The sequence below is a fragment of the Mchenga conophoros genome, linkage group LG4 (genome assembly GCF_057382185.1).
Source record: "Mchenga conophoros isolate Kocher_MC1m ecotype Shallow Benthic linkage group LG4, M_conophoros_male_GT1.1, whole genome shotgun sequence".
Classification (NCBI taxonomy): Eukaryota; Metazoa; Chordata; class Actinopteri; order Cichliformes; family Cichlidae; genus Mchenga; species Mchenga conophoros.
In genome coordinates, this window is record NC_140529.1 from 25,361,255 (window position 1) to 25,382,259 (window position 21,005).

Genomic DNA, 21,005 nt, shown 5'->3' on the forward strand with positions numbered 1-21,005 from the left:
ACAACGGGAGATGCAGTCTACCGTCCCTGGTGTAAATTTTAACTGTTACAGAGAAGGTGGTCAGTCTTAATTTAGCCATGAGCAACTGAGCAGGGGAGGGAGGGAGGCTTGAACAGCCCATCCACCAATCAGGAACAGACACTTGTGCATCAACTCGACTGCTTGAGTAACAGCCAAACAGAACTGGAAATGAATCAAATTCAGCTGGTTATGTCACTATTTGTGTTAGAATAACTGTTACCAGAGAAACAGAAAAGACACACAGAAAGCCCAGTGTTTACAAAACAAAGTACAAACTTTATTATTCTGTCTTTACAAAGGCACGAGCCTCTTTATCCCCAAAACGTTTCTCTTTAAAAAAAAAAAAAAAAAAAAAAAAAAAAAATAGCTTCTTGATGACCATATCCATTGATGGGTCTAACAAAAAAAATAAAAAATAAAAAAAATGGGTAGAGGAAGGAGAACAAGCGGAAAAATGAGAAGAGAGCTCAGACTTGTCAACAGATAAACAAAGACAGCATAAAAACTGCAAAAGAATGTGACAGGACAAGATGTAGGAGGACTGGACATGGAGGGAAAGGGGGGATACACAGCTGTGCGGTTTTTACTCAACTTCAAGAGCTTCAAATGAGGAGATGCTCCTTCATATAAAAAAAACAAACAAACAAAAAACAAGAAAGAAGCAAACTCCTATATAGTACAGTAAGTGCTTTGTAATCTTGACCCTATTTAGTGGAACCCCCTCAAAGCCAACCCCACTTCTCCGACCACCTGATATGTCCGCGTATGCTTCCTAACACTCGACCCAGAGCGTAAAACGTAGATGGAAATAAACAATGTCTGGGATTTAGGGGAAAGTGATCAAATGCAAACAGACGGCAAAAAATAAGGAAAGCAAGCTCCACAAACAGAAGAGCATGCAAACTTTTTCCATATCCAGGAATCCCCTTTCCTATCAAGAGAAGCACTCACAAACAACCCATCATATAATTCTGCTTATTGCAGTGCAGCTGACATCAATAGTTTTTTCTTTAAAGGGCAATTCCGCGATTTATCTGTGCAGCGGTTCGAAGCTCCATCTATGCACTGACGCAAGGGGTGAGGAGGGATGCGTCAAAGATGCAACTAATCTTCTGAAAAATGAACTGTTAAAGGACATTTATGGAATGCTGACGTCTCTTTGTGGCTATATATATATATATACATATATATATATATATTTGTGTGTATATATATTTTTGCCAATCAACTGGCTTTAAGGGGCTAAAATATAATAAAATCTACTAGTAACCAGAAATCGCATTTTGAATACTCTTTCAGGACCATATGAATGCAACCTGTTTTTAAAAAAGCATAGTAAAATAAAAACAAAGCATGACTGGGAATATACAGTATTCCAACACAAACCAGCTGGATTGATCTGATAGCTCGAAACAAAAAGGGGTTCCAGCGGCTACCAAATGACGCAGGTAAGAGAAAAAATAATAATAATAAAAAAATAAAACTTCCCTCAACCCCAGGGCTGTGTTAAGGCTGGCTTCACAGTGCCTCCCTGCACCTGCTATTAGTAAGGCATGCTGCAGCCTCTCTCCGCTACATGTCTTTGTCAATCTGTCCGTCAACCAAGAGTTCCCGGCAACAGAACAAATAAAAATGTAAGCAGAAATGTGTACAAAAAAAAAACAAAACAAAACAAAAAAAAAACAAAAACAAAAACAAAAAAACATGGTACATTTTACAGAAAACGCACTAAAGGATAAATATTCAATATAAAGAAATGCATATAGACTGGGCATTTTCCTCATATTTTAAGCATATTCTGCTTTGATACATATCCCAAAACAAACAAACAAAAAAACAAACAAGCAAACTACACTGGAAGGGGCTAAATAGAACAAGCTCTTAAGATCGAGCAAACAAGTGATTGTATTCAAGTTATATTTGCACGTGCAAGAATTTCAAGGCAAAAGCGGGTCTGCTGCAGACTACCAGAGTCCGGAGCACCGCTAAGCCTCGCTGATTCAAAACACTAAAAGAGACACATATGTGACAGTTACTCGACAGGGGCCCAAAGAGTAGCTTATTTTAAAAGCCATGTGTTTTTAAACTCAGAAAGGGAAGATGTCAGGAAATGTGAAATTTAAAAAAAGAAATTTAAAAACTTTTTTTTTGGTCAGACCACGAGTAAACAGAATAAGTCATGTGGGTCAAGATATGTGGGTTTACTGGGATCCCAGCCCAGCAAAAATGGCAACAAACAAACAACATGAGAAGAAAAATAAAATAGCGTTTTGAACCAGTAAGTGCACTCTCTTTTCGAGCTTCGCTTCATTTCCTGTGAGCACCAGTCAGCCATGAAAAACAGCTTTGAAATTCTCATCAACCTGTTGTTAGAGGACTCTTAAGAAAAACACAGCATGAAAAGGTCGACTTCACAAAAGTAAAATAACACATTCTCTCAACACAAAGCCTAAAAGGTGGAACTTTAGGACAGTCTTTTTTTTCCTCACAGTGTCTCTCCATACAGCTCAGTTGGATCGGGAACCGAGGAAGGTTTAAAGGATGTTCAGCTTAGGGGCGGGAAAAAAAATTGCTCTGGTGCGGGGGTTTTGACGCCACACCAATGGGCTCTTCATTGACTTTGTCTCCTTTTTCGACTTCAGGGGCGCACAGAGAGATAACAGTCCTGGTAGTTAATGGAAATGTTTAGTTGACATTCGAAAGTTCTAGTATCCAGTAAAACAGAGCATTTATAGTCAGTGAAGTAGTCGCTCTATTTGTCTTTCTATAGTTTAACGAAGAAAGCTTGTGTAAGTGAGTGAATGAAGGATCGGCGCTAGACATAAGCAGAGGAAAGGAAAAAAAACAGAAGAGGCTGCATGTGTGAGTGTCTAAGTGTAAACCATAAGGGCTGCCTATCACGGTACAACATGACGTGTATTGATTAAGAAAACAAAACAAGTGCTTCAATCTAACTAGCAGACTTTTCCACCGAACAACAGCGCTGTGAGTTTGTAGGCTCCTGTAGCCCTGCTCCGCTTGGGGCTTGTGTGTAGGTGTGTGCGTGCATGTGAGTGTATGGTACGTAAGACGTCAGGGATGAACTCAAGGCAGTGAACAGTCGTCCGGCCCGTCGCTGTTTGAGGCTGTGTCTGAGCCTGCCGCGTCAGAGAGGACACGTCCTGAAGTGACGATGACCGCCCTCCTCTGCTCTTCCTCCCCGGCGCCACCCTTCCCCTGGGTGCCCTCGATGTGCTGGATTGCCTGAGGGAAACACAGAGGCAACAGATGTCAGCGACAACACCCCCCTCTAGTGGTGGGATATGAGGCAGGATTTTGTGCCTTACCTGAACGATGGTATCCAGGTTCTGTCGAGATGTGGAAACTGTGTTGATAACTGATGCTGGGCCCATGGCTACCACAGTAACATGGTGGGACTGAGGAGTCTGGACAGGTGCAGGAACAATGACTGTAGCGTGGTGTGTAGGGGCTGGGGGAGTAGCAGGGGCCAACACCTGGTAGAAAGGTGCAATCACCGTTTATTATTCTCATGTCATCACTTCTGCAACCTCAGTGCACTGAAGGCACATTTTTAACCTGCACCGTTTACTATTAACATATATTAAATTTGTAAATAACGTTAGCAGTAATACAAAAATACAACCCCAACTCCAAATAAGTTAGGATCCTGTGTAAAATGCAAAGGAGAAGAGAATATATCATATCAGTTGTTTAATAAACTGAGACAATTAAGGTCATTTTGATTTTCATGGCAAAAACTACCTCAAAAAAGTTGGGACAGGAGCAATAATAAAAGTAAGTGGTTTTATAAAAAAGAAAACTTGGAGGAGCATTTTAAAATAATTAGGTTCATTTGCAGCAGGTCAGTAGTATGACTGAGTATATTAAAGAGCATGTTAGAGGGTCAGAGTCTTTGCAGAGGATCACCAATCTGCAGAAAACTGCAAAATCATCAAAAAAATGTTCCTCAATGTTAAACTGAAAAAGACTTTGAATATTTCATCATCTACAGTACAAAATATGATCAAAAGATTCTGAGATTCTGGAGAAATCTCTGTGCGCAAAGAAGACAAGCCCAAAAATCAATACTGAACACTTGTAATATTCAGGCTCCTGGGCAGCAGTGCATTAAAAACAGATGTGATTTTGTCATGGAAATCACTGCATGGGGTCAGAAACACTTCCAGAAATCACTGTCTGTGAACGGTTTACGATGCTAACCAGAAATGCATGTTGAAGCTCATTCACTCAAAAAAGAGGCACATGTGAACATAATAGTGAAAGACTGCAGTCCTCTTTCGGCCAAAGCTCAATTAAAAGTTAGAAAAACTTTGAAATTTTTTAGCTCTTCATTAGAGAAATACAAGAACCTATGCAGAGTGGGAACAGACAGTTGAACCTTTGCTAAAAAAAAAAAAAGCTACAAAACGACAAAGACCTTTTACCAGGCTTTACAGATCTAGGGATGGAAGAGTCTCATCAAATCATAAAAAAAACATTAAGCCAATTTCTCTTGGGGAGTTTATAAAAGAGTGTTTTGTGGACTGTGCTGTGCTAGCATACCCCGAGTAAAAAAAATCTAATCTGACAGGGAAAATGTCAGCCTTCTGAAGTGGATGCAAGAAAAAGGGACTGAAATGATCCCAGAACTGAAATAGGTATCTCTGCATTGTATTATACACCAGGAGGTGTTGTGTAAGTAGGTGCTAAAAATTAACCATATCATTGTTGAAATATTTAACTTGATGTGGGCAAGAGCACCGTTTGTTAGACTTTTGGAGGGACGCGAGACTGAAAATGGTGACATAGGCTACCACACAGCTGTCAGGTGGCTCAGCTTGGGTAAGAGTGTCGCACTTGAGAGTAAAAATTTAAGAGTTTTATGTGAAGAAAGGCAAGGATAATTCAGAGCGCTCTTCAGGAGAACGGAATACAGTCTTACATTTGTTATTTATATGACTGCACTAATGAATGAACTAAATACCAAACTGCAAGACAGGGCCAATTTGCACATGAAATGTAAAGCTTCATAAAAAGGTTTCATAAGAAAGTTGCAGTTTCTTTCAAGCCGATTTGGGAACACCATTCTCACTTACATGTCAACAGTGAAAGAAGCCATACCATCAGCTGATCCCCTCAGCTGGTACTTGTCCATGTTAGGAGCCCTGCATAATGAGTTTTCAAGGTGATTTGAAGACTTCAAAACACTTGAGAGTGAAATGCACATGATTTCAGCTCCCTTCACTTGCAGTTTGAATAATGGATCCAGTGATGTTGAGCTTGAACTCATTGACCTGCAGTCTAATTCACTACTGGCAGAGCGCTTCAACTCAGTATCACTGCTGGATTTGTATTCTTCTCTTGCAGGTGAGAACTTTCCACACATAAGGAGACAAGTGACAAGTGTTTTGCAAAAGTAATGCAGATTGTTTACACTTGTTTTTTGTTGATCAAGTAGTGATGAAGTTGGCGCATAGTTCACATTTCAATCACCTAACATCTACGCTTGCCTGCAGCATTTTATAAAAACATAAAATTAATACTGAGAAGAATTAAGTTCAACTTCTTGGAGCTTGCTCATAGAGGTATGTTTGATTGTTTCTTTCGAATACTATAGAGTCTTTACCCTACAGTATAAAGTGACTTGTGGGGACTGTTGTGATTTAGTGCTTTATATAAAAACCCTAAATTGAGCTCAATTGACATTATGAAATGAAAACTATGACAAAGAAGAGATAGGACTACTGAGCAGCTAAATTCTTATATCAAACAAAAATAGGACAACATTCTTTCCCAGAAGTCTAGCCCCTGATCACCTCAGTTCCCAGATGTTTATGGACTGTTAAAAAAAGAGAAGATGCTGCATAGTGCTAAACATGACCCTATCACAATTTTTTTTGAGATGTTAACATGATAACAAGTTAAAATGCAATATTAAAATGAGTCATGCAATGCAGTCCTAGACTGTTCAGTAGTCATGATGGTAACAATACAGTAAATCACACCTGAATTAGCTTCCCCCCCCCCCCGGGGTAATTCAGTGTTGCTGCAATTCTGCAAATTCATACTGATATTGACTTGAGGTTACATTACACAGCTCTGCTTATGGAGTCACAAAGTGTCATATGACTAATGTAAAGGGCGTCAATCATCTTTTACTGCAAAAGCCCAGCTGCCACAAGGAGCGGATAGGGCAGACATCAGGCGATGATTGATTTGGCATCATGTTCAGTTAGGGTAAGCCTGCAGTAACAGGACGCTGCAGCTATCAGGGCTGGAGACGGCACCGGCAGAAAGACGTGTGAGCGGCTCATTTAACACACTGTAAATCTGTCTGAGCTGCTGACAGCTCTAACTGTGGACATGGACAGGACTGTCATGTCCTTGTCCACATGTCTTTGTGAAATCTACGGTAGACTCTGAGACTAGTCTAGCTGCGTATGTGTGTGTGTGTGTGTATTTTTAGAAAACGCAACACACTTTGACATAATTGACTCAAAGTCCATAAAAAATTTACATGCTAGGGAGGGGGAAGGGGGGGAAATCTGGTGCCTGCCAGCTGATGAGTTTAGGCTAATGAGCCAAAAATAAACACTTTTTTGTGTGTCAAATTCAAGAGCTTGCTGCACATGGCCTCTGTATATGTTAAAAGGATGAACAGAGGGGGAAAGGAAACGCTGAGCTGAACAATGACGACAAAAGGTCTAAATTTTTTATCCTATCATTCCATCGACAAATCCAAAAATATTTACCTCAAAGCTAAAAATTTGTCTAAAAGGCCAGATTTTTACTCTTGATTTGATTTACTAATCCTCTGTGTCAAAAACGGTTTAAATTCATTAGGTTTTATTGAAACACTGAAACAGAGGGGATTTTTCTATATCAGTAAAAAGCATACATCTTTAAAGTATATCAGTCAGTGATATGCAGATGTTTCAACCTGTGGGCTGTGGGCTGGAGTGAGGTCCCTCTCCAGCTGTTTGTGCTGCTGCAGACGGACAAGGCTCTGCGGTTGGGCCTGCTGCTCCTGGAACTGCTGGGTGATTGCCTTCAGCTTCTCTGGGTACAACTGAGCATCCATGGACCGCATCTAAGATGCAAAAAATAGGATAATATTTCTGAAAAGTTCAAACCACAGCAGTCGGTGGAATTTCAAACTCTTGAAACTGCGTTATTGTCGTCACCTGTTCTTCTAGATTCATCCTGGCTGAACGTTCTTTCTCCAGCTGCTGTCTCAACTCGATCATCTCCCTTCTTAAGTCCTCGGTTTTCTCCTCCTCCAGGATGTCTGGTGAGCCAATCCCTTCATCTTTCTCCTCTGCACGCCTCCTCTTGGGGGAGGAACCACTTAACTCCTAGAGAGCGCAAACAGAAATGTGAGATGTGCTTTAGATGAATGCTAAGATTGATGATAGTGAAAAGACAGCTAACTCCTTTGCAAACAGTCTGCATGGGCAGCGCACTGGTTTACCTGTATGATTCGTTTGAGCTGACTGTTCTGCTGCAATAAACGTGTCTTCTCCTGCTCCAAAGTAAAAATGTACTCTGCCGTCTGTTGCAGGATGGCAGCCTGAAGAACAACATTACAGTTTGGTTATGAAAGCAAGTTCAGACCCTTCCAGCTCCAGCTAACTCATCATCTAATTTAAATCACTGTTTATGACCCACCTTGCTGAGTTTCTCTCCATCGCTGTGTGGGATGAGTGTTTTAAGTGACTGGAATCCAGCATTGATGCTCTGCATACGCCGACGCTCGTTGCTGTTGGCGATCTCTCTACGGATTCGCCTCTCTTGGTCCCGGGCTGTTTCTGGGGTCAGAGGAATGTTGGCCAGGCTAGGGGAAGAAGGGAGAGGCAGGAAAGCTATTAGGGAAAATGTACAGTTTAAGAAGACTTAAAAATAAACCAATCTGTGTTAAAACAAAAAACATTTACTAATATGGTGCTGATGGCACACTCAGTGGCCACAAGTAAACTTGTTGCTGCGAATGCTAATCAAATCTTTTTTTTTTGGTCAGCCCAGATTTCCTCAATTTGCTCTTTCTTCTCGTACTTCCGTTAGCACTTTCCTTCATTTCACTTCAAAAACATCTCAAGGTTTAGTGTGGGGAAATTATTAGTGGTCAAGTTAGTAAACTAATTGCAAGCACAGGCAAGCCTCTCCTGATGGTTTTTGTTGGAACTACTTTATACCCAAGAAATAGTTCCAATAAAAACAGTTTATGCCAAGGCACAGTTTGCTCCACTCTTCACCAATGCAGTAAACCTGCAGCTGAGTTAAGTTTACATATACCAGAACTGCATTACATAAGAAATTATCTGGACACAGGAGGAAAAGCAAAAAGCTGACAGCATTTGCTCCCCTTGACATCAACTGTTTTTTTGTTTGTTTTGTTTTTATGTGAGCTGACTCTTTAAAGTGTGTATTTATATCACCACCAAAGAGCAGAAATGACTGGCCCGTTCCTGTGATTACACAGGTATTTACAGCGGCTTTGTCCTTTCAGCTCACTAGCAACTACATGTATCATTGCTAATAACTGAAATTGTTACAAACCTATGAAAGATCACAAGTTCTGTTTATTTGAATTGTTAGCACGTGTTAGAAGATATGTCAATGTTGCAGCAGCATATAGTTTATTATGAACATTCCAATATTTAAACTGTGAATCAGTGCATTCCACATGGTTAAATTCAGTTTGAGGGGGAATTCTAAGTGAATTTCCTCTAACATCCTCAGTATCAAACACTATCTATGGGACCCTCTCTGAAACCAAGCTCTTATCTGTACTGACTCAGCTGCCTTAGTGCAAACATTGGGAACAATTGTGCAGACGCAGATTAGAAAAGCAGTGTCTATGTGTGTATACACAGACACGCACACACACACACACACACGTGTAGCACTGCAGCAGCACATCCAACAAACAGATCCACTGCCAAAACATGACCAACTGAGCCTGAACTTTACAAACGCAGGCCACTTTAGAGCCTGAATTAGAGTGAGTTTAGGCTTAAATTATTACCCAAGAAACTAAACAAAGCTCAACCAACAGGCTGATTAAAACTGATCAAATTGAAATATGGTTCCACAAATATCTTCAACATCATTTTTCGATTGCCTCCATCACATCCAACCCTTAGCAACCTCTCTTGTCACTCCAACCCTCTGTATGCAATCTGCTCAACTGGGAGGTCCATCTTTCATCTCCAACCTATCAACTATTCTTCCTCTGCACATGCCCAAACCATCTCAACCTTGCCTTTCTAACTTTGTCTTCAAATTCTACGAGTTCTACAAATACATTAATAATCACAAGTTGCTTTTCCAGCAAGACTGCCAAAATGTCTCAAATATAACAACCTGGACATGAGTTTTAAAACTGTTGTGCAGATAAAATGTAACAATAAAACTATAACAGTGATCATCATTTTTTTAAAAACTGTTATATTTTACAGATCCAGGGATTTAAAAAAGCTAATTAATAACGAACTGTGTATTTTATTGCTGAATAAATGTGACTTTACAACAAGAACTGATACAAATTTTAGTCATTCTGGTTTTTATTAAGTTATATTTGAGTGATAAGGACTTTAGAGTGTGCTCACGGAGTCAAAGTTTAAAGAAAAAATGTGCCAATTTCCGCTTTATTTTAAATTGTAAAAGCATTTAAAGTTTGTCTGGGTAAAGTTCCGGCTTTCCTTGCGGTGCACCAATTCCCCGCAGAAAAGCGGACTACATTTCCCAGACTGCCCATGTCACTACCAGCAGCAGGAGCAACAGTCGCAGATCCCTCCGCCTCCTTCTTCAAACAGGGCTGCGGACGTATCGACGGGCCTTCCGCGACATACACACACCCCCTTATTAATAACGCCACTTTTAATTTTCCTGCCTCCCCGCGAAAAGCCAAATGTCTCCTTTTACCGAACAAATCCAACGGGAAACGTATTTTAACGTCCCCCAAACACACTTCCTCCGTCCTCACAGTGCCCGACACCACCTTCGCGCTCCGAGCAGACTTTCGTGTCCTCCGCCATTACAACAATGCGGCAGGCAGCATGGCAGAGGTGCGGGATGAAACGACGCAGTGGAGGCGGCTCGATAGCGTCAACGGGAAGCGCAGAAACGCCATTTAAACCACCGCCGCCTAAAACAGGGGCGAATAAGACAACAGCAGTGCTTTTTTAACGTTTGGAGTGAATGAAAACAGGGCGCCATAAACAGGAAACAAACGCCAGACCCTCTCACCCCCTCTCTCATCCACTCCCCCCACCTCCATCACTTTTTTGCACAAGCCACAAGCATGGCCGCACTACCCACAATAAACTTCGGCTCCCTGCGAGCGAAATCGTCAACCCCCACGAATGTGCGAGGCGAAAATAGACCCCTTCACACACCGCGACGCCCGCTAGCTCAACTTTCCCTTTCTCGTGTAAATTTAAGTACACATAGGCCACGGGTGAGGGATTATTTAAGCACAAATAGGTCGGGGATGCGCTGAGCGAGTAGCAGCGTGGTGTGCACGGAACCACGTGGTTTATGTTTGTTAGCCACAAAATACATCGATTTCGCAGTCAAAGATGCAAAATAAAAGCACGCAGAGGACGCCGTGGACACAGCGGGAGCCCCCCGCGTGCTCGGTCGCCCCTTGATCTCGCCGTTTGATGTTAATTAATGCCCGCAGCTCCGCGTGAGAGGGTCGTGTACACAATAACACATCAGACCAAGCGTGTTGCCCAAAACCGACATCGCTAAGTGCGCGGTGCTCTCAGCAGATGACTTGATGGTGATAATAGTGATGATGACGGTGATAATAATAATAATAACAATAAAAATAATAACAGGCACAGCATGTCGGGTGAAACGCGCGTGGCATACACACCTACAAAGACCACCAATCACTTCTTTCTCCGTTTTCCTGAAATGTTGCAAGGAGGGCACCTTCTGAGTTGGTACCATGAAATACTCCATGCTCGCCTCTCGCCAGTTTGGTGCCCCCCCTCCCCACCACCAGCAGTTTTTTAAGGGGAAAAAAAGAAAAGCAGCAAACAGTCTCCGTGGTATAAAAAGGGAAAAATGATGACGTTGGTGGGTAAAAATCCCCCGTGATCCGATGCGGGTTAAATCCACAGAGGAGATATGAATGCCTCGTCCGTGTAATGTAGTACTTTGAGGCTGCTGAGAGTTGTAATGTTACTCGACTTCCAGCTGATGGGGTTCCCTCGTTGTGTGTGGCGCTCTACCTCTCTCTCTCTTTCTCCCTCCCCTTTGCTTTCTCCCTCTGCATGACCGTGTGTGTGTCTGTGTGTGTGTGCGCAGCTGATCGGATGGCTTTCAAGGCGGGAAACAGCTGGTAGGAGTCACACACTGCACTACCAAAAGCCTCCTTCCGCAGAGAGAGAGAGAGAGAGAGAGGGGGGGGGGGGGGGGGGGAGGACTGCGCGTAAACAAAGGACTATTTAGCGCAGAAATACACCGACACATGTGGAGAGCCGCGGAGGGAGCTTGAAATGTTTAAACCTGGGGGGGCATTTACAGCTGATCTGTGATCAGATCTGCCGTCACAGAGCTGGGCTGAATCATTAATGGTTTCCCGTCACATGGCTTGAATCGGTTTAAATATACTTTATGTAGAGAGGGGCTATGATTTCAACATAAATAGGCTTAAAAAAAACCAAAACAACAACAACATTATTTTAAATTCTTATTTTATAACCCAAATGTCAGTGCACCGTGACAGCTCGGGCTCATGAGCAAATAAAGAGCGGGACTACTACAGGGGTGGACAATCCAACAGCTGCGATAAGGGAACAAGAGGGATCAGCTGACGAGCTGGCAACGCTGCACAGCAACAGCGCACCGGGGAGGGCTTTTAGGGACACACACACACACACACACACTGAATGTTAATGTTGTTCACCATTTTGGGTGTGACAGACCCACAGTGGAAGCACGGGAGGCTAAATTACAGTAACCTGATCTAATCTGTTAAACAGAGGCTATATGGCGCATGCATGGAGTTAAGTCACAGGACGGGAGCAGTGGATTTGATCCGGAATTTTGAGCCGCAGCAGCAGCAGCTTTATATCTTTTCACGATGGCGCATTTTTAGTAATTACCCACAGGTGCGGCTGCACGCTGTCGGGCGTTTACAGGAGAATAGAGGAATACATCTGTGGGAGATCAGTGCTGGAAACCGTGGCAGTGATTTTTAAAGCAGCCCTCTTCTGGACAAGTGCGTCTTAGCACCGTTTCACCAAATTACAAATGCTTCCAAGAAACAAACCCCCTCTTTACCTTTCATTCATAAAGCCTACATTGTTCATCTTTGAATATTGAATCATCATCATCATTGAATCATCTTTATATTATCTGGAATATTCATTTGTTCATGAATCCCGAATCAGATCGTAATGCCTCCAGATATAGCAGACGATTTAAACTCCACAGACATTATTATTTAGGCCCCCGCTTATTACTTTCCAATAACATGAAGATAGGCTAGATGGAGTTTTAATGTTTTACAACACTGATGGTACAAATACTCCATTCAGTCCCATTATTTATTTATTTATTATTCATTTTATTTATTTTTAATAGAAGTGTTAGATTACTGTTTTTATTTTTTACTTTCTCGCAGTAAATGTAAGGCTCCGGAGGCTATTTCACCTTCCACCCGGTAACTTTACGCCCCCTGGTGGTTGTAAAAGGAAAACCCAGGGCGAGTCACTGCCATATTGCACACCTCACACATTAGATGGCACAAGATGGGCCGGACAGAAACCTATCAGGAAAAAAAGTTAGAAAAAAAAGTTGCATTGATTATGACAGAGACTTCTGTTTGAGTTGGTATCTGTGCTGCTAGTTATTTTACAAACGTGAATTCCTTTAAAAGTTAGAACATATATAAAAGCCTATAAGACCAGAAAACAGTGGTGTACACACTGATACATATACAGCAAAATATTTGCACCTTGGAAATGACACATTACCTCTTAGATCCCTTTTATCTACATTGGTTATTTAGTAATGTTGTTATGTACCACTTTTTTACATTTACTGTACAAATTATTGTATGATATTAATTTTTTCTTTGCATCTGACTTATACATTTATAATGACAATAAAAGGCTTTTAATCCTAATATATTACAGTAACTTACAGCTCGGCATTGGCCACATCACTCCAGGTTACCCTTTATTTACATTCCAAACACACACACTATCACTGTGGTGCCACTGGCTTTGTCTGTAACGTGCTGATACCACAAAATACAAGACAAGCAATCACTTCTCTTTTTTTGACATTTAAATTTTAAAATCTAACACGCTGACATTTTGTTTCCCAAATTCAACCGTGTAATTGTAGTCTTACCATTACTGTGAGAAACAAATGGGTTATGTGAAACCTCAAAGAGGAGTAAATGACCCAGGGAACTGTTCCAGAAGGTGAAATTGCTCAGTTGGTGACATTTTCACACTGTTTATGTGCTCAAATCATAATATTGGTGTGTAATTTCCATCCAAATGACAAAAACAAGAGGGGGTTGTTTTTGTTTTGTTTTCTTCTTTCTTTTGTCCCGAAGAATGCACTAAATTATATGAGGATTCAGCCAAATATGACAAACTAGGCAATGTAGTGAATTTCTACTGTAGATGCAGCAACTGAAAAGTTTGTAAATAAATAAACAAATAAAGGTTTAAAATATGTTTGATGTGTTTTTCTTACAACTTATGGCGACAGTGTACCAACAACAAAAAAGGGAGAGGGGGCAGCAAATCCTGTTCTGTTTACTGATTCATTGATTATCAAAATATGAAATTAAAAAAATAAACACTTTAAGGTAAAAATGGTGCTCACAGCTAAGCTTTTAAAAAGGATAATCTGTCTGTTAATTACCTCACAGACTGCATTTGCTATAACCAGCTTTGTCTAATTACCGCTACAGTAATGCATCCTTATAATTACTGACATTTCTAACGACAGTGCAGTGCAGCTCTGTGCAGTGTACGAGCCAAGTACGGGATGTTTTGGCTCGTGTGGTGAAAATGTGCGTTTGTCTTGCAGAAGGATCGCCTGCTCTTCTCGAGACTGAACTTTTAAATTACGTAACGGCGTTTTCCGTCTTTTCGGAGCAGCCTGTCGGGGCTGAGTTAGTGGCTAATACGAGCAAAGAGACAAAACTGAAGAAGAAGAGAACATTTTAAACTGTAAACAAGAGAGGTGTCACCCTGCGCGATGGCCTGTTGTTGGCGGGGAGCAGGGGCGGAGAGATGACCGTGAGGACACGGAGAGAGAGGGTTAGTTTGGAGAGGAGCCTGGGACTGCCTATGGTGGATGGGCGGAGCAGTAAGCATGCGCTGGCAGACTCTGGGCTGGTCCTGACGGGCTGGCTGGGCTCCGGGCGGCTGTCTGTGCGCGTCAGACGGTCGTGGGGGAGACTTCCATCAGCACTCAGCGTCTCCCCGAGTGCGGAGAGGGAGGAGAGAGAAAAAAATCAGGCAGAAGGCACACGGGGATCACTGCGCGAAAAGAAACCAAAAACAGCCCTACCTCTGCATCTGGAAAATCACCGAAGAAGCTAGAGACGATCCTCTCCCTCTACCCCACATCCCGTCGCCAACCCGCCCTATCTATCCTATCCACCACCACCACTTGGTGCCCTCCCACCCCTTCACCCCCGCCCCCTCTTTGGAGAAGCAAGACCACCCATAGGAACCCCTGTACTTGACCAGCGTTGCCATTAAGCGATGCGCTTTGAATTTAGGAAGAAATCACCTATGCGCTTTTGATGCACAGCACAAGCAAGTGGTCTTCGTTGTTTTTTCCTCAGCGGGAACAGTTCAGGCTAAGGATCTCTGGGTGTTTGCACTTTTTTGACGGGTTTCCAGTGTCGGGATAACATGCAAAATATCACCCCACGACCACAGACAAGGCTGTCATCCTCGTAGACAAGCCTTTATTTAAACGAGCAGCTGTCACACACGCTGCGTTTTAAGGCTTATGTTTGCTTTTCAATGCTTAGAAATAATCCTGACAATGGTCTGCAAACGGACCGCCTCTCCAGACACCTAGTTCTATTTTCCCAAGACATGACAGCTGTTTATTTCGTTTTTAACGTAGAAAAAGCAACAAACTGACGAGGGGTCTTCTTGACACAGACGCCGTTAGAGCCACGGGACTTTGCGTGCGAAGTTTGCACAGCAGAGATCGGGACCAAGCCGGAGATATCTCGACCACATCCACGGCATTCTCGCTTCAAGGTAAGCCAAAGGCAACCCTATCTGAGACGTCAGTTCTGTGTGTTGTGCCCACTTGTCTTGCGTGGTCACGCTGGTGTGAGTGCGCTCCTGCTTTGTGAGGAAAATTTGCGCGAGTTCAAACAGGGCAGTGACCTATTTTCGGGGACTCTCTCCAGCGGTGCGCCGAAAATCCTGCAGCCAGGACTCCCCGCTCTGTCACAGCCAACAGGCCGGTGGAGGCGAGCGTGCCATCGCCGGGTTTTGTGCCATTCACCCACAAACCGCGTCACCGACCTTTTCCGCGTGTCTGCATCCGTTCTTAATCCAGCATCCCCCTCCACAGACCCCGAGAGAGACATTTTTAGAGCAGTGTCACAAATCTCGCCCTATATAGAAGCATGCATCACCGCTCAGCCAGCTGTTGTGCAAGACAGAGCCTCCCTGATAGAAGCTCTCTGATGTTTGCCACCGCATCTGATAGAGAGTTCAACGTCTCCATGCTTGTGAGTGATACGTAAACCGGTGATGTTTGTTATTGGTAAATAACGAAGATGAGAAAATACTTCTTCTTTTTTTTAAACTTATTTTCTCACTTAAACTTTTCATCTTGCTGCAACTGGGTATAAAATGTGCTGTGATTAAATGGAATATTTTGCCCATAACTATGATCTTAAGACCTCTTTTAGGTCTTTTTATATGCCTGCCATTGTGTCATTTTTTTCCATCCAGTTCTGAGTTAGATGCGACCAAGCATGTAGCAAAGGGGGCAAGGATGAGCCCTGGCAGAGAAACCTAGATAAAGCTCTATTTTCCTCCAATTAAGCAATTCCACTGTTCCTAAGCCTAATTGTGTGCACACTGGGACTGGGCCTGGGATGGACCTTCTCCCCATTGGCTGCCTCCCCTGGTCCCATTGTTCCAGAAGATGCCAGGAGAGAGAGAGAGCCGAGCTCTGCCCTGCCAAGGCAGACCTAACAAGGCCTACGCTGGAGGGTAATAAGGCCTGATCATTAAAACGCATTAGGCCACAAGCAGAACGAGGCACACTCAGGGGCTGGGATAAGAGCTGGATGACTGTATATTTCCAAGGTGACTGTGAGGTGTTCTGTGAACAATATAGTGTGTTGGTGCATGAGAAAAACCGTCACACAGGCAGCATGTGGAGAGAGGAGGTCTGGCCACAGGCCCACTGGACCTCTCTCAAAGAATGTGGGGAAGGAGCGAAAGAGGCCGTAGAGGCTTTCTGCACAGGGAGAGACTCCTTTTGCTCCCTCCCTGAGGCCCCCACTATGTAATCCATAAACCTTCTCAGAACTGTGAGCACAGGTGCTCCTCACATCCACAGCCCACTGGCTGCATTGTTTATCCAGTCAGCTGATGATCAGTTCAGCCGCAGGTCAACCATAACATCCATCCGAGAGAAAGACTGTGGTCAGACGGAAAGGCATTTATCACCATCGCTATTCAGGCAACGACTCTCTCCCACAACATTTAGTCATTGCAGAGAAAAGTCTCTCATCTCCACCATAAAGCCAGATGTCCACAGAGCTCCAGCTGTGCATCTTTGTGGTGGCATTCCACGCTCACAGGATGTGTGTGTGTAATTTTCTTGCTGTATATTTCCTTTTCCTTCCCTTAATTCATACTTGGCCATATGTAGGGAACTGGACTGCTGCTGGGAGCAACAGCTTGCACCGAGTGCTAGCCAGAGTTATAGGTCTGACAGCCTTTGGCTGCTGTAGTTGGTTCCTCAGAGGATATGTACTATTAAGGCTGTCCACCGTGCCAGTCTCTAAAATCAGATCATGGGTGTGGTATTCACCCCCTCCTCAATTTTCCATGTGTCTTGAGATTGCACCGCAACCGTGACATCATTCAGTTTTGGTCCAAACTGTGAGGGAACGGCAGCTGTTTTATGGTGGAAAAGGTGGAACTCAAAGGCGTACTCCTGCGTCAGCATTACCACGAGGTTTGTGGTAGAGAGATGGTGGGAACCCAGGGTGCACTTGTGCTTAATACCTTAAACGAGGCCCAATACAAATGGACACCATAGATTTGATTGTTACATTGTGCTTTTTGCATTGCCGCCAAAGAAATCCTCATCTAAAGTCTAAAAGGTGGCAGAAGCAAGTTGGTTTTTTTTCACAGTTTCATGTAAAACCACAACAATATGTTTGCTACTTAAGAGGGGAAAAAACACTGTGCGGAGGGCAAGGATTGCTACCAGTAAGTGGGTGGGATGTAAGTTGCACAAACCTGCTTGGTAAAGCCAAGTTGAGTGTTCGAATTAATATCACAGTGGGGCTCCGTAGCTGCTAGGGATTACAGGCGAGCTGAAAGGCAACTCAGCAGCAGGGGAGGGAGGATTACAGTGGTCAGTGAATGAGGCAGCATGCAGTGAAAACAAGGCACCTGATACACACTTGCGTTTATCTTCCCAGGGATAAGAGCTGCAGCACTTGAGATTTCCCATGGCAGAGCCTGTCCTTTCTGGGGTTTGCATTTGTAGAGAGTTAACGCTAATCAGATGAACAGCCTCGTGCTTCATGCATTAGGGAAATGTCACGTCTCGAACGCGTTTGGCGGGGTCGTGCATTCAAGCTCGTTACCAGTGATCGAGGAGATGCAAGTGTTGTGCCAGAAGAAATGTCTTTGTACTGAAGCTAGGCGGAGAAGAGAGGATGGTCAGTTTTTGGATACATTTCTAAGAAAGCTGTGCCTATTTGAAGATAAGTCGCAATGAATGAGTTGCCTGTTTTCATTAATTAATTAAATTATTGCCAAAACGCTAAGGCAATGTAATCATTCAATTGCTTACCACTAACTGTACATAAAGGGTGGATAAAACCACTTTGGCATCATCCACTGGTTAGTAAAGTCCTCTCTTGTAGCGTCAAGCTGAACATTGTATGTAAATCTCAATACCTGAATGTAGATAAACTTGTATATAATAGTAAATCACTTCCAGACGAATCAAATCTTTTATTCTTAATCATTGCCACGTGCTTGCTGAATGACACAGACATATTTTGGAGCGCTGCAGACTGATGTGTCTGTATGGGTCACACTCTTGGACCCATGCATTAAGAATAGACAAAGTGCATACAGTGACTTGACTCATTCTAGTTTGAAAACTGAAAAAGACCAGTGCATACCGCTTTGCTCCCAGGCTGGCTGGGGCTCACGCACCGTGCATTTTTCTCCAGTTAAACTGTAACCACTAATCACCTCACGGCCTCACTGCTTCCTCCTCGAGCAGACCATTCCTGTGTCCCCAGGGTGGGTTAAACTACCCCTCAGCCCCCTGCCCCGAGGGGATATATGGTCTACCCTTTTCTTAAATCACCTGTGTGGGACATCCTAAATGAGTGCTCGGGTTTGGCTTTTTCTGTGAGGATCGGTGAAGTTTAGGGTCAGTTCCTCTGCTGCAAGTGTGCAGTCCTGCATTTCCAAAATAAACACAGACAACTCAGTGCTTCACTCCAACCACCCCGCCCTACCTCTTCCCATTCTCTTTAAAGCGCCTTCTGCACTCCCTGCTCAGTATTTCTATCATGAGAGAATTTCAGCTCGCAAAGCCTTGCAGACAATATGCAGACCATGTCTGGGGCAGGGCACTGCTGATGAGGAAAGATAGAGAAAGAGAGCTAAGACATGGGAGATTTTAGAGGAAGACGCTCTCTTTTTTTCCCTTTTATTCTCCTTTCCTTTTTACTTTTTGTACTTTTGGTCCATTTCCAGCTTCATTGTTACTGTTTAACTTGCAAATGAAAGTAAAAGTAGATCTAGTTTGACCCTTTAAGGGATCAGAAAGCTGAGTTAAGGGATCTGCCAGTTGTACAGTAATATACCCAAAGTATTGTGGTTGAAGTGGAGCCGCAGCTGGTTTATGTTATTATTACTTGCTCGGTCAACACCCTGGATTCTGTCGTATGTGCAGTCCAGTTTGACTTTGTGTGTTTGCTTGTTTGAGGAGAAAAGAAAGGGAGGAGCTCTGCCCGTGAGTATGGCTGAGGAGTATCGGACTGGGAAGGGAGGAATTGTGAGGGTTTCTTTTTTTTTCTTTTTAAGAGAAGGGGGTGAGGGAGAGAGATGGGTGAGGCATTTCTAAGATTCACATAAGGCTCTCAAGTCTGGGCCTGGGCCTGGCTCTCTGTCTGGGCATATCCAATCCTGTCAGCTAGCTTCCAGACTTTGCCCCCTTCACCCCCCTCCCTCCTACCACCCTCTTCCCCTCCATCCCTAATTCCCTGAGACGCCATTTCCTCCTCGCGTTCAACTCGGCTTCTATTCCCTTCTCTTCCTCCGTCCTTCCCTTACGTTTTTTGTCTCCCACTTTCCATGAGCTCCCAGCTTCGTGTACATTACATAAGACATTCTCCATCTTATACATGCAGTAAAAGAGAGAGAGTTAGAGGGGGGGAAAGTTTGGCCTCTTAGTGTTTGTACCTTCTCTGTGGTGTTGTGGAGATGTTGCCAGCACTAATTTAATTCATATGTACCGTGGTTGTTTTCCCTTTTTTTCCCTCTTACCAGGGAGCCTTATGTAATTTGGGAATGTTTTAAGTTTGAGGCTGCTTTTTGAGACTAATTCTGACCTCAGACGCTTCTGTGAAACAGCCTCACTGTTTTTATTTGCTCGCTAAAAGTGAATTGGCTTCAGTGGCCATCTTAACTATTGATGGTCGCCATCTGAAAGCCGCGTACTCGCTCTTTGTTTGCTCGTGTCTTTAATAATCGGTGCTGTCAGTCATAGTTGACTTTGCCATTCCTTATCTGATTCTAAAGTGTTGGCATTGATTCAGATGCAAGAGCATGGCTATTTTCTTGACCTTCAGCTCTAACTGAGACTCTTTCTCAGGCTGCCGATGTGCGGTTTGTTCCACAACACATTTATTTGGTTCTTCGCCGTTCGATCTCTCGTTTCGCCAAAACGAGAGGAGGAATCGGCACCAGATCTTTCTGACGCTCAGCTCCAACTGATTGCACGACTTGGACGCGTCAACAAATTTACATCGAGAGTTTAGTGCTGTTCCATTTTACAGCATTATGCTCAACCCTGTCTGTCGCCATCTCAGTCACCCTCCATCTGTCCCTTTGCATCTGTCTCTCTGCTCTCTTTTTCCCTGCTTCCCACTCTTGGATGGAGCTTCAAAAAAAAAAAAGGGAAAAAAAGATGAAAGCTGCAGGGTGGAGCCTGTCACCAGTTGAGCTAGAACACAGAAATACAGAGAAAAAAGGAGAGGGGTGGGAGACAAAGGTAGAAAAAGAGAGAGGGAGAGAAAAGACTGTCATATTGACCTTGTCATATTGCCAGCCATGGTGGGAGGAGACATGGGGCGGCGGGTTACTCAGAGAAAACAGGCGCTCCATGTGAGGAGGGAGAACACAGGGCTGCCATTAAGTTGGCAGAGCCTCACAAGGAAAAGACAACACAAGCTTTGTGCCTACATGTATACGTGCGATCACTGGAGAGGGACGAAGAAGGGCTAAAATGGAGGTATAGCAGACAGTCTGGGAGTTGGGGGTACACTGAGATTTAAAGAAGCAGGAGCTCCACAACAGTGCTGCTGCTGTCCATAACATGAAAACATGCATCACGTCACTTAGTCTACTAATTGCTCTCTGCTGTTGTGCATTTCTCCCTCTTCCTGTTTTCCTTCCTTTTCATTATGCTTTGGCTTGGAAAGCAAAGCCCCTCTTCTGTCCCTCCTCTTTGTACATGAACACATTCGTGCACAC

At 43.5% G+C, this 21,005-nt stretch overlaps 2 protein-coding genes across 5 annotated transcripts in view; one reads left to right on the forward strand and one right to left on the reverse strand.

The window, feature by feature from the left end:
- Positions 1-276: 276 nt before the first annotated feature.
- Positions 277-14,405, reverse strand: tfap4 (transcription factor AP-4 (activating enhancer binding protein 4)). Of its 3 annotated transcripts, none has more exons than XM_085271248.1 (7): positions 14,252-14,405; positions 7,690-7,855; positions 7,493-7,591; positions 7,206-7,376; positions 6,962-7,111; positions 3,348-3,515; positions 277-3,264 (listed from the first exon to the last, which is right to left on the reverse strand). In XM_085271248.1, exons 2-7 carry the CDS (start codon positions 7,762-7,764, stop codon positions 3,106-3,108), a joined length of 822 nt encoding a protein of 273 aa, XP_085127374.1. In that variant the 5' UTR covers positions 7,765-7,855; positions 14,252-14,405; the 3' UTR covers positions 277-3,105. The 3 variants fall into 3 exon arrangements, with proteins under 3 accessions (XP_085127374.1, XP_085127373.1, XP_085127375.1); XM_085271247.1 differs by lacking the exon at positions 14,252-14,405 and adding an exon at positions 10,904-11,354; XM_085271249.1 differs by lacking the exon at positions 14,252-14,405 and adding an exon at positions 9,946-10,273.
- A 234-nt stretch (positions 14,406-14,639) lies between these two features.
- Positions 14,640-21,005, forward strand: part of glis2b (GLIS family zinc finger 2b) — a 31,299-nt gene continuing 24,933 nt past the window's right edge. For both annotated transcript variants that reach the window (XM_085271245.1, XM_085271246.1), the window contains exon 1: positions 14,640-15,284. The gene's annotated coding sequence lies outside the window, so the exon portion shown is untranslated. The remainder of the gene's footprint in view (positions 15,285-21,005) is intronic.